Raw genomic sequence first — 13,096 nt, 5'->3', positions numbered from 1 at the left:
TAAAACGACCCCTCAAGTCCTTCGTATCTTTTGAACTCATTAAATTATTTTCAAAGGCACGACGGGTCTGTAAGGCGTCTTGGATTGAATTTTTTTCATTTTAATATTTAATCGTGTCAAGGCTGGATTAACGTGCCGCAGGAGTCCTGTTCATCAGCGGCGACATCAGATAAGTTCATTTCATCCAGGTGTATCTTGCTTATTTAAAGGTCTGCGCGGTGACTCCAAAGCGCGCCGCTGCCGGCGACGGCGTCACGCGGCGGCGATAGCGGTGACACATCTCAGCAGGGTTACCGCAGCACTGCCAGTCACCGCCCACTTTCAGCCAATGGGGAGACACTGACAGCAAGTGGGTTAAACCCTCCTCATTGATTGACAGCATATGAAAATGCCACCCTCTGTGGCTTTCGAAGCCTCGTTTCTCTTGTCGATAACAAATGCTTCAGGCGACTTCCGTGTAGGAGCGGTTGAGGGGAAGCAAGCATTTAGCCGATGTTCATTTATCCGTGTCAGCCTCAAATGAGAGGGTTAGGGAGCGTCTCTGTACTGCTGTGAGATGAACGGGTTAGGGACTGTCTCCAAAGGGCTGTACCACTGTGAGATATATGGGTTAGGGATCGTCTCTGAAGGGCCATACCGCTGTGAGATGAACGGGTTAGGGACCATTTCCCAAAGACTGTACCACTGTGAGGCAACTCACGACTGCAAAACACCAGCTTTTACCACAGTACTGGAATTGATACAGCATTCCGTAAGACAAAAAGCTATGTTTGCTCCAGAACAAAGATAAACAGGCCTGGATTTTTACATGGAGACACCATTACATGATATTTACACCAAGAAGCACCTGCCTTTACTGCTTCTTCCCCAACCCACTGCTTTTCTCTGCTGTTATGTCTCATCTTCCTTCTTGCCCATCCCAATCTTCCCGGCATATTCAGGCTCTCTGACTTTGTGCTACTGGTCCAGCCTTCCTGCCCTTTCGAGGGCACTAATGTCCTCAACTTATGATACTCGATGGCTTCAGGAGCAAACGGGTGGGAAAATTGCTGCTCGCCGGCACGGCAAATGGGCAGCAGGCGCAGAGAGGCCAGAGAGGGCTGTTCAGCCCCTCTTCCTGTTACAGAGAAGGCTGCATGTGGAGTGTGGTTTTTAGCCATCTGAAGGTGGGAGAGCGGACAGCCATACCTGTGGAGCAGCTCACCCCCAGCCCCCGCAGAGATGAAAGGCCCCCCCAGCCAACACACCCGCTCCTCCCCACAGAGGCGCTAAGTGACGGGAAAATGGCTGCTCGCTTTCCTCTGTCCAAATAAACCATTACACTTTGAGGGGCCCACCTCTCCCACCTCTCATCTCTGCTCTGCTATCTTTTCTGAGGCTCCCATGCTTCCTCTGTCCGTGGGTGGGGGGCAGGAGCTGGCGTGAAGGCGGGGGGGGATCTATCTGAACACCGCGCCTGGAAGGGAGATTCCTTTTTTAATCTTTGGAACCAGTGCTTTCCAGAAATGGCACAGATCTCAGCAATTGGATAGCGAGGGGTTGGGCGGGGGGGTGGGGGGGGGGGGGCAGCGCATGGTATCCGCCTGGTTGATGTTTTTCTCCGCCTGAGGGCTGAAATTGCAATCTTTTCTTTCGGTGCAGAAACACCCGTCTGGGGTGTGATATGAAGGACGAGAGGCTGAGTGACTGCAGACCTGAGTAAAATGGCCACATGCCCCAGTGCATCATGGGAGAAGATAAAGTGCCATGGAAAAGCGTATCGCAGCTCCACAAGGAGGGCCAGGTGCTGGCCTCCAGCTGTCCAATCGGGCTTCTATTAGCCAGACGGAATAAATCACGCTTTATAACACTTTGCTTTAGCATATAAATAAAGCTTTGCTGTGCAAATATACAGTAACAGCCACAGAGGAAGGAGATGACCGTGCCTGAGTGCAGCTATCTGCCTGTAAATCATGGCTCACTGCCGTCTGCTGGTAATCAGCATGCATTGCTTACAGCATGGACTGCACATGCTTGGTTGAGAGTCAGGGTGTGTGTGGCTCAATGGGTTACAATTCCCAGCTTGTGATCAGAAGGTTATTGGTTCAAATTCCTGGGCTACAGAAGTGATTTGACTGTGGGGCGTTTAAACAAGGCCCTTAACCCCAATTACTCCAGTTGCTGTCCTGACCCTGCTTGCTCAAAACATGTATTTAAAAATAGCCTCTGCTCATTTCTGCCACCAATGCCTGACAGTGCAGCCTGGTATCAGTCTGAGCTGTATTATTCTCCCTGGACACAAGTGGGCACTAGTGAGCCTCTTGCCCTGAGGTGCAGAAGGCAATGGTGCCAATCAGAGGTGATGCAGCAGGTGGCCAATCCAATCTCTCACCTTATAGGAAACAGGTAAACTGGAAGCTGTGGAGATTGCCTGAGGGGGGCACTAGTGAGTAAATCCTCTGATGGTTTCCCTCTGCTTTACTTTTTTCATAATTTCCCCAGCGCTGGGACACGTCACTCACTCTGAGGAGGGCCGCAACTCCCACACGTCGGTTTCCCACTTGCCAAGACTCTGAGAGGCAGCCCTGTTGGCTTCATCGTGGCCTGTCTTACCTCGGGGAGGGGGAGGGGGAGGGGGAGGGGGTACAAAACGTTCATTACTGCAGCAGAGAATGAAAATGTTATAAAAAAAAAAAAAAAAACATGACAAGGCAGGAACAGCGTAACAGAATGATGGATGTGTTTCCGGTACCTTCCGGTCTAGGTGGAACATTTTTCTTACTTCTTAGGACTTTAACAAATCAATTTACGGTGATCTATTTATTCAATTTTCCATCTTTCAAGTTTGTTCTTTTTTCTTGCTTCGGAAAAACCCAGTAATCCGTGGAAGACAGAGCACGGTGCTACAGAGCAGACTGATGTCAGAAGGTGTTTGTTAGGCTTTCCAGAAAAGAGAGAGCTGTGTGCAGATTGCAGGCAACCATCTACAGGTATCTCCCAAAACAGTCACGCCAGACACCCTGCGCACCTTCAAGGCTGAGAGCCACTCGCCTGGCCAGTCCTGGATGCACCAGTCTGTCCATAAAGCAGCTCCCAATTCCAGTATAGACCCTGGAGAGGCTACAGTTAAATGGAAACGATTTCCCTGTTAAATGAAACTGCCGGCGGCTGTTCGCACCGAGCAAACGGCAGCAGGGCCAAACAAACATGTACCGATTCAGCGGATTGGAGCACATCCCGTCTCCCGAAAGTAACAAGCCTTCATACCCGTGAGCATATACTCCACTCGCTAATAAAAACAGCTGGCTGATTAAAAAGAGGGTCCAATTAGCAGAAATACAAATTATAACCAGTGAACGTCTGTTGAATTATTACCAAGTTACCCAGTGTGAGTTGCAGTTACCTCTGTATCCATTAGTAAGCAGGACGGGGATAGGTCCTTTCAGGGGGGGGGGACCAGGGTATGAAAATCGCTTCTCTCCTCCAGCAGTTTGATTTATTTTTGAGGCCAACTTAGAACAGGCCCATAACTGTCAGAGCTGGTGGGCCATAAAGGCAGGGGGGGTCACACCCCTCCCAGAGCCAGGCTGGCCTCTGACTCAGCATCTGGCAAAGCAACATTCCACAAATCACTGCCTGCGTCATACAGACATGGCCGTCCCACAGGGAAAAGGCCTCACTCGCATCCATGTGAAACACCCCCCACCCAGATGATGTGCACTTTCCTTATTTATATGTGCAGTGGGAGGGAAATTACGGCCGCGTACTGGGGGCAGATGAGAGCTGTGGAGAGCCGAGGGCCGGCCTGCAAGCACAGCAATCCCAGCATGCACCTACAGCACCTGCATCAATCCCAGCATGCACCTACAGCACCTGCATCAATCCCAGCGTGCACCTACAGCACCTACATCAATCCCATCATGCACCTACAGCACCTGCATCAATCCCAGCATGCACCCACAGCACCTGCATCAATCCCAGCATGCACCAGCAACATCCACATCAATCCCAGCATGCACCCTCTCCACCCGCATCAATCGATCTACCATACGGGCAACCTGGTAGTGCCCCCAGGGCCCTGTGCATAAAGGAGCCTTTGAATAAGCCAGATAAAAAAGTCTAATTGGACGAAGACTGCAGTATATCAAATATTGGCAGATGCTCGCAGTCACTTGCTTACAGAAAATAAAGTGGGTGGTTGATTGGATTTGCGGAGTCAAAATGGATCTTGCTAGAACCTTAGAGTCTAGTGGGGCATCAAAATGAAAAAAGAAAAAAAAAAAAAAAAAAACTAGAGAAGCCAAATTGCTTAATGCGCCAGAAATAAGAACATTTTTCCAAAAATCGAATCAAGAGTAGGAACAATGACGGCGCGAGTGTAGAAATCGGACATGTAAGGGGGGCCTTATTGTGCTGATGCCCAGGGGGACATGCATGCAGCTACAGCATCTACATCAATCCCAGCATGCAGCTGCAGACGTCGTGCAGTTCTTAGGGTTAGCAGGCAGGCGGAATTTCGGCTCGCTAGCAAGGATTTTCGGGCTTCAATTAAAAGGCTCTAGAAAGGCCACAGTTCCTCTCCATTTGTTTTCTTCTGCCCAGGTATTTTACTTGTTTAACTAAAATCATTGTTCAGTTGACCGACAAGTAAGGCCCGGGCATGCCCCCCCCCCCCTCCCAGCCCCATGAAGAGCGGCCTGCAAACACCACCTTCCGGGCCACAAGGAGAAAGCCGTATATTTTCTTCCCGCCAGAAGGGCATCCAGTCATCAGGCTTGGCTATTTCTGCTACACAGAGATCTGCTCCCTTCGGACAAATGGGCTTCTTTTCAGTACTTTTTCAGCATTTGAGGACATCAGCCAGAGAGTAACAGACGGCCAGAATGAGTTCCTCTCATGTGAGGTCCAAAAGCACGTCGTCATGGTGACATGGGTCTGGTCTGCCGGTCTGTTCCGCATGACCCTGCGCCGCAGGCAGGCACGCATTAATGCGCAAGCGGTCCTAGGCTGTAGCTCAGGGCCGCCATGCCCCGTCACAGGAAAAATGGCACGCTTAGTTAGATCGACCACACCTGAGCGTCCATGCTGATGTCAGCCTAAGGCCCTCAGATAAGTTAATCCGCCCCCAGCTTCAGGACCGCTGACGAGCATCTCCTGCCGTAAAGTTTGTCCCGCCTGCTGGACTGATACCCCATCTCTGTTGCCCTGACCCCAGAGATTATAAATCTCACTATAATTAAACGGCATTAAGTACCTGTCAGTGCTCTACGAACCTTGAAGGTGTCTGTACAAGGCTGAACATTGACGTCAGTAACGGATGGTTCCTGGGGCAGCCTTGTTCTCCAAGCCCCCGCTTTTTGGCAGGCCCCAAGCCCGTCCTCCTTCTTCAAAGCCACACTTTTAATGTCGTTAATTACAGATCGGCCCCGGGTCACCATTCCGACCGTCTGTCTTTTCTCTCCACTTCTCGTAAAGCCATTTGGCGCGGCAACACTCTGCAGTTTAAGGGGAATACGTGTGTGTATGGGGGGGGGCGTATGAGGGTGCCCGTCTTTGATAAACATGCAGAGAGCAACAGCCAAAAAATGGAAACAAATAGATGAGCAGCAGCGTTTGTGTTTCTCCAGATTACAAGGCGTTCTGCCCTCCCCCCTCCCGCCACGTTCCCCCTCACAACCCCCCCACAAAACCCACTTAAGATCCAATCTCGAATTAATCTAGCGCTGCTTTCAGCTTGGCCTCGATTAATCTCCCGACCAAACAAAATCACGAATAGAGCAAACATTCACACAGGCTCCTTGCCCTCCCCCAGAGAGGAGATAACGGGAGCGAGCGCGTAACCCACAGCCGGGAAAAGCCGGCGGTGCGTAATGTCATTAGCGGGAATAGATGCCGCTGCTTTGCCGTCTTTAATTTGACCTTCCAGTGAGGAAGCCTGCGATTCGCGTTCAGCTGTTTGTTTTTCTGCCGACCGGCTACAGGAAAAAGAATAAATACAATCAGCCAGAACAATAAAGATGAGGCATGTCCTGTGGGGGCAGGGGCCCCCAGGGCCCTTGGCGTACAGCGCTCTGCACTCCAGGTAAACAAAAGCATCCAGTGCAGTCATTTGATTACGGAGGATCAGGGCTCACCGAAGGAAGCAGCCTTCAGCCCTCAGCCCGAGACTTATTGTTATTTTCCGCCAAGGTGGGTGTCTCTCACGCGAGCGGCCCATCGTTCCCATAGCGATTAATGGTGTGTCGCGGAGACGCCCAATCCCCAAGCTAAACTGCAGCGAAACTCTGGGGAACGAAGGATGGAAAGAGGGGGAGGAGATGACAAGAGGAGCTTAACTGCACGGTGTCATTGCTCAGCTAGGCGGCTAATGAAAAGGCACCGGGTTAAAGGGACACCAGCTGGCTGCGGGGGGTGGGGGGGGGAGTCACCGTCAAACAGGGAGACACAGGCAGTCAAAGGAGACAAAAGGAGACACCCCAAGTCAAAGGAAAGCCCTGCAGTCAAAAGGAGGCCCCCCCATTTAAATGAGATACCGCCAGTCAAGAGAGATCTTACAGTCATACGCGACCTACCCACACCAGAGGAGGCGCCCCGCCCCAAATTCTGTGAGACAGTAACCCTAACCCTGCTGCTTCCTGGGAGAACGTAGCATCACATGCGACATGCGTCGAATGTTACATTCGTCGCATGTACGGCAGCGATTGGTGGGGAGCGATATAGCAGGATCGCTATCAACTGTTTTTTTAGACAAGCCGTCTGTGGATCACTCTTTGCATGCATTTTTAAAGTATATTTTATTGTTCCGGTGTACTTTCCGCCATAGCAGCCGGGCAGATGCTAGAGAATTCTATCAGGAGAAGATTAAACCTCCAGATGGCAAATGCAGAAAGAGAAGACGGAGAGAGCAAGGACGACCAGAGAAGGACGAGGCAGCGCAGGGCCACAGGAAAGCCCCCTCATCATGGCTGCCGGATTCCTCCCAGCTCCGCTTAAATATTGGTTTGACATTCGGACTTTAGAAGCCTTACAAGGCTGATCTCCTGTCTAACTGCCAGATTTATTTCCTGCTGCGTGTAATTTATGGCTCCATCCGTGACCACCGCTCCCCCCCAGGAGGGGGCGCCATTTGCAGCCATGTCCACTGCTCCCCCTAGGAGGAGGCTCGGTCCATGCCCGTGACCCCCGCTTCCCCAGGAGGAGGTGCCGTCCGGTGCCATGTCCACTGCTCCCCCTAGGAGGAGGCTCGGTCCATGCCCGTGACCCCCGCTTCCCCAGGAGGAGGTGCCGTCCGGTGCCATGTCCACTGCTCCCCCTAGGAGGAGGCTCGGTCCATGCCCGTCACCCCCGCTTCCCCAGGAGGAGGTGCCGTCCGGTGCCATGTCCACTGCTCCCCCTAGGAGGAGGCTCGGTCCATGCCCGTGACCCCCGCTTCCCCCAGGAGGAGGTGCCGTCCGGTGCCATGTCCACTGCTCCCCCTAGGAGGAGGCTCGGTCCATGCCCGTGACCCCCGCTTCCCCCAGGAGGAGGTGCCGTCCGGTGCCATGTCCACTGCTCCCCCTAGGAGGAGGCTCGGTCCATGCCCGTGACCCCCGCTTCCCCCAGGAGGAGGTGCCGTCCGGTGCCATGTCCACTGCTAACCCCAGCAGGAGTCTCCTCACGTTGCCCTCAGTAACTAATGACCCCTCAGTGTTGACACTTCAGCTCCTGAATTCACTTACAAACTGCCCTCACTGAGGGACAAACAAACAGCCTAAAACGGGATCAAAGCTGCGTTTCACATAGCAGCTCCCACAGGCCCAGCTTATATGCTTTGTACTGCTTCTTGGTGCCTAATTTTGTGGGGGGGGGGGGGCATACAGTTTTCCATGGTGACGGGAGAGTGGTGATATTGTGGGGATGTACTGTAGCTTGCGGTGGCGTGACACGCTTCCCTCAATGGACACCGGCGATTCAAGGCCATCAGAGGAAATGAATCCCAGTTGTTAATTAATGAGGTGTGAACGCTGCCTCCACAGATCCTCTCTGTGCAGCTGACAGGCCTTCGAGGGAAAGCGAATCGCAGCAGGCCTGCACACACCTGTACCTCCTACCAGGTTAGCTATAAATTAACGTGAGCTTTGGCGCAGGGAAAATCACCGCAGCGAATCACAGGAGTACTGCCACACACCGTTACGTCCCACTGGGTTAGCTAGAAGCTAATTGAGTGCAGAAAATTTTCCAATTTATTTAAAAGTTGTAGTGCAAACTTTACAACACTGCCTTGGGTCATTCGCAGTAGGTGAGAGCAAAATAGCCAGCTAGCCAGCACAGTACATCATATGGCCTAAAACCTTAAAATGGGCTTTTAGCAATTAACACACTGTTCATAATTGAAAAAAAAAAAAAAAAGATAGTAGAATTTGCACTATGCACGCACCTCATTCCAAAGCAAACATTGATGTGCAGTGCTTCACATCATAACACTGCTAATGTGGCTCACTAAACAGCCAACTGTATCAGCTCACTGATTATCATATACAAGTACAGTACATTTTCAATTGATTTAGAAATTGCATAATTGCACATAGTTGGATACTGTGGCTGAAAGGGTCCATTACCAGTTTGCTACCAATAGTAATCTTAGAGCTGATTTAGTGTTTTGCCATTTTCTGAATAAATGTTCATCTTATTTCGGAGTGTCTTGGACCTATGGAGGATACCCCCCCCCTCCCCCCACCCCAGGGCCGAAAGACCTGTCCTGGTCACTGAAAGTTTAATCCGAGTCCGTCCCTCATTTGTACACTCACTGTGCCATGATTATGTCTGTTTTCTCACTACTAGGAGCTTGTTGAAAACAGCGGACAAATTAATCACCAGAAGGATGTATGAGCGAAAAAGGTAACGTGACCCCCATCAGAAGAGCTGAACTTTGTGTAACTTTGCAGAGAGTTTATCTGGGAGGCCAGCTGTCATCCCACACTGTCTCTGGCTCTCCGACTCTGCACATCACCCTTCTGTCACTTGGGCTACATCTATGGCTTTTCCTCCCCGGGAAACATCACGAATAACGTCGTCCAGGCTCCCCCAGGAGGGAAAGCAAATGAGTGCCATGAGACTTTGTTTGAAAGGGGCAGAAATAACCAGTAAGCCGGCAGAGGCGGAGGGCTCCGAGCCAGGCCACGGGCGAAGGGCATGAGCCGCCAGATCGGGGGATTTCGCACGGAGGACGAGGGCTTGGACAGGCATCAGTCAGCCTGGTAGACACAGAGGACTGGAGTTGACAAAACAGCCGTGTCATTGGCATGACAGACCCGGGACTGCAGAATGGGGGGAAGCCAAGGCCCTGGACAGTGATTGGGAAGAAGCCAAGACCCCAGAGAGCAGAGGGGGAAGAAGCCAAGACCCCAGAGAACAGAGTAGGAGAAGCCAAAACCCCAGGCTTCAGAACTGGTAGGAAATTACACCGCAGATTGCAGCATAGAGGTATCCCAAGACCCCATCCTACAGCATAGAGGTAAGCCAAGACCCCAGAGAACAGAGTAGGGGAAGCCAAAACCCCAAGCTTCAGAACTGGTAGGAAATTACACCGCTGACTGCAGCATAGAGGTAACCTAAGACCCCATACTGCAGGATACATGTAACCTAAGACCCCATACTGCAGGATACAGGTAACCCGAGACCCCATACTGTAGCATACATATAACCTAAGACCCCATACTGCAGCATAGAGGTAACCCGAAACACAAGCTCAGTGAAGCAGTTCAATCACCTGTGTCTGTAACCATTATGAGAACCTCCCCGCCCACCGCACCCCTCGCTCACCTGCATAGGGCACAGGGGCGTCCTTATCCAGAGCCACCAGTGGGGGGTCAAGCAGCACGGTGTCTGCATTCTCTGTGATCACCCCGTGGTAAGAAGTCTCAATCCAGGGTTTGTGTTTGTTCACTGCAGGGAGAGAGAGAGAGAGAGAGAGAGAGACATGCCAGTTAGCCGCAGGCTGCTCCGTTAAACACATTTGATTTGTTCCTCACTGAAATAAATAAAGAAATGGAACAGTCGATAGCGATTACTATAATAGGCACACCCCCTCCCCCGTCCTGGGACGCTCTCCATTATTTCCGTCTTTCCCAAATATATTCATCCCACTGATCGTTTTTCCATCCTTTAAATGCGCCTTGGAGGGAGGAAGCGGATCGATTGCCGCAATTGAGGCACTGACAATGCACACTGTCTCTGCGGTGTGGAGAACGCGGTGGAAAGTGGGCGTGGCTGCCCCCCCCCCCCCACTCCACGCTTGCATAAGGAGAAACACTTGGCCCAAGACATGCAGTCAGCCTCAACAGAAAGGAACAGAAGGGGGAAGCACCACCAAACAGTCCCCTACAGGGGGCGCCGGAGAGCAGTGGCTGCACAGTAAGCGAGTGACTGACCTCGAGCTGAGCCACTGGCCTTCAAGCAGAATCAGCATGTGATACTACAGCTGCCCACAATGAGGGACAGTTTCTGGGCTCTTATTTATGCAACGGAACACATATAGTTTGCATGTATTTAATTTTTAAAGATCAATTGCTCCCTAAAGGTACCCCAGAAAGGTACTCCCCTACATGCACTCTTGAGACACTCTTGTTCACTCCTTAATGCCAGTAAGTGCCCTGGGGGTTCAGCTTTATAGATCATCACGTCCCTCCTTAATGCCACTCTGACCCAGTTACCATACAGCTGTGCGACGGTACACCACCTCCCGCTTGAAATAAAATTTCACAGCTCAGCACCATAAGTGAAGCACACATTTCCTGAAATATTTAAACATGTACTTTAGAAATGTGGTTCCAATATAAAAGTTTAAAAGAAAAAGTCATTTCACTGCCAAAGATTTAGTTCCAAAAACAGAATAACTAAAATTAAGTTTAGGAAAGTGAGGGGGTTTTACAAACAGGGTTAGTGTTTCCCCCAGCCAAAGAGACCCATGCTGTCGTTAATCAGCTCCTAGGTTAATTACGATAACTTTTATGCCATTAAGGTATGGGGGAGGGCTGGGTAAGCTTTGAATCAGCCTTGTCTTTCTTGCGGGGGGGGGGCTGGGGGTGTGTTTGAGGCTGACTGGGCTGCATTGTTACTGCTGATATTGTCAGCACAGCGCCCTCTGTGAGATGGACGGAAGGCCTCCTCCCGCAGAATCCCGCGCCTGTCAGCGATAGCTGCATCTGGCCCAGGTGCCTTTCTAAAATTCCTGCGTGAGAAACCTTGCTGCCAATTCACATGCAGTTTTTCATAACCTGAGCACATCCGCTGATGTACAATATATACCTACGCTGCATGAAGTACTCCAAATGGTTTCTTATTCCCGGTTTTGAATGCGCGTTATGGCACTAGGCGCATGTTTGTCAGGAATGCCACATGATCAGCAGGGAGTACAAGGAGAGAAGATGACCTTTGACCTCTGTGAACCTCTATGCCGCAAATGAAGTACGAATTAGCATATAAAGGTTAAAATGCACGATAATTTCTTGTTATATCGGCAGAAATGCACATAAAATACGTACGCATTCATGCTGTTACAACAATCGATTGCTGCACGCATCGCTTTTAAATGTGAATCCGTACTTACGTACAAGTTATGTCAATCCCTGGCTATTATCAGATTTGGGTGATTTGAACACCCTGCACCTTACAGCAACGGTTTATGCACAGTTACATTCAGCAGCAAGTATAGGTCTAATCTAATGTCACTTTGGATAAAAGCTTCGGCTTGACAAAGGCGAATGAGTAACTGCGATATACAAAGTACATGTTCGTTTGCATAAAACGGATTCAGTGCTGAACTGGATTCAGATCTTATCAGTAAGTCTCCAGCCAGTGGATTCTGCTACGAGCATGATTTAAATTATCATAACACAAGGTAACACTGTATTCTTAAATGGTGTCACTGAATGAAAAGTTCAGTTTTATGACTATTGGGACAGAAATGTCAGCTGAGTGTGTCCGTAACATCTCAGGGTCCATGATGTGGTTCTGGTCCTGAATATCAGACAGTGGCTGTGAGCTTCTCCTGTCAGGAGCAAAGAGGGGATTCGGTTTCCATGGAAATAAGGAGTCACGTGTGTACCAGCCGGTCAGTACCCCACCTCATCACAGTGACGTGAATCCACCTTCCAGTGCACCCTCACTTAATCGCACAAGGATGAATACATGCTTAAATGAACAGGGGCGGATGGATGGATGAATGGGTGAATAGAAACACAAATCAGCTGCTCTGTCACCATTTCAGATGAATCTCAGGTTTATAAAAACACAGTTTCACTGATTAGAGTGGCACAATATCCAGCTTAAATACTGAGAACATAATTAAAAAGATAACAAGAGAAAAAAACTGCTTCTTTTATTACTTCAAAAGGCTATGAAAATTCCTCCCTTGCAAGAAATCTCCTTTACCTTAATGAACACACGCTATTTGTGAAGATCGCCTTGTTAAATCTTTTCTCACCTGCTGTGTTTTATATCACCATCCCTACGTTACATCTGATGCGTAAGCAGACCTTGGTCACACACACACGCGGCTGCTTTTGGGGAAGTGGAATATGAGGACACACATCCCATAATGATCAGAGGAAGGCACATGATGTGGGGTAATAACATGCTCAACGTGTGATTGCTGACAGCAGGTGGCATGTGTCTCAGAATGCTGCGTGTCCTATCAGGTGGTTGTGGGTTCAAATCCCACTTTTGTCAGGGTGATTTCACTGCTGAGCCCTTGAATAAGGCTCCTAACCCCAATTGCTCCTGTGTCTCTCTCTAAAAATATACGTCTCTTCGGATAAAAGCATCGGCTAAATAGAATGTAAATGACAGAGGCTGAATCACAGCTGATTTGTGTTCCTGACTGCTTTATGGAAGAACCTATCAGGTGATTTAGATGAAGGGAAACTCCAGGTTGGGGCTGCACACTGTTGATTTCTTTTTGTTCCACATCATGGTCTGCTGCTGCCACAGCTGGGACACTGTGTACTTGGGGTTGGGGTTGGGGGTGTTCGAGATGGGGGTCAGTCCCTTTTGAGCGCCACCCAGCACACTTTGATCCCCTGATTGCCTGCTAACAGTTCATTCATTTGATGTCGCTGGTCTTTTTAATTAATATTTA

At 50.1% G+C, this 13,096-nt stretch overlaps 1 protein-coding gene across 1 annotated transcript in view; it reads right to left on the bottom strand.

Moving 5' to 3' along the window:
• LOC111860791 (calsyntenin-2-like) overlaps window positions 1-13,096 on the bottom strand; it is a 134,332-nt gene that overhangs the window by 58,406 nt on the left and 62,830 nt on the right. Inside the window, exon 2 of the mRNA XM_072701449.1 lies at window positions 9,781-9,903. Coding sequence (XP_072557550.1) covers window positions 9,781-9,903 — 123 coding nt within the window. The remainder of the gene's footprint in view (window positions 1-9,780; window positions 9,904-13,096) is intronic.

This window comes from Paramormyrops kingsleyae, chromosome 17 (genome assembly GCF_048594095.1).
Source record: "Paramormyrops kingsleyae isolate MSU_618 chromosome 17, PKINGS_0.4, whole genome shotgun sequence".
Classification (NCBI taxonomy): domain Eukaryota; kingdom Metazoa; phylum Chordata; class Actinopteri; order Osteoglossiformes; family Mormyridae; genus Paramormyrops; species Paramormyrops kingsleyae.
Note: the sequence above shows the minus strand (reverse complement) of the source record. Positions and strands in the feature narration are given on the sequence as shown.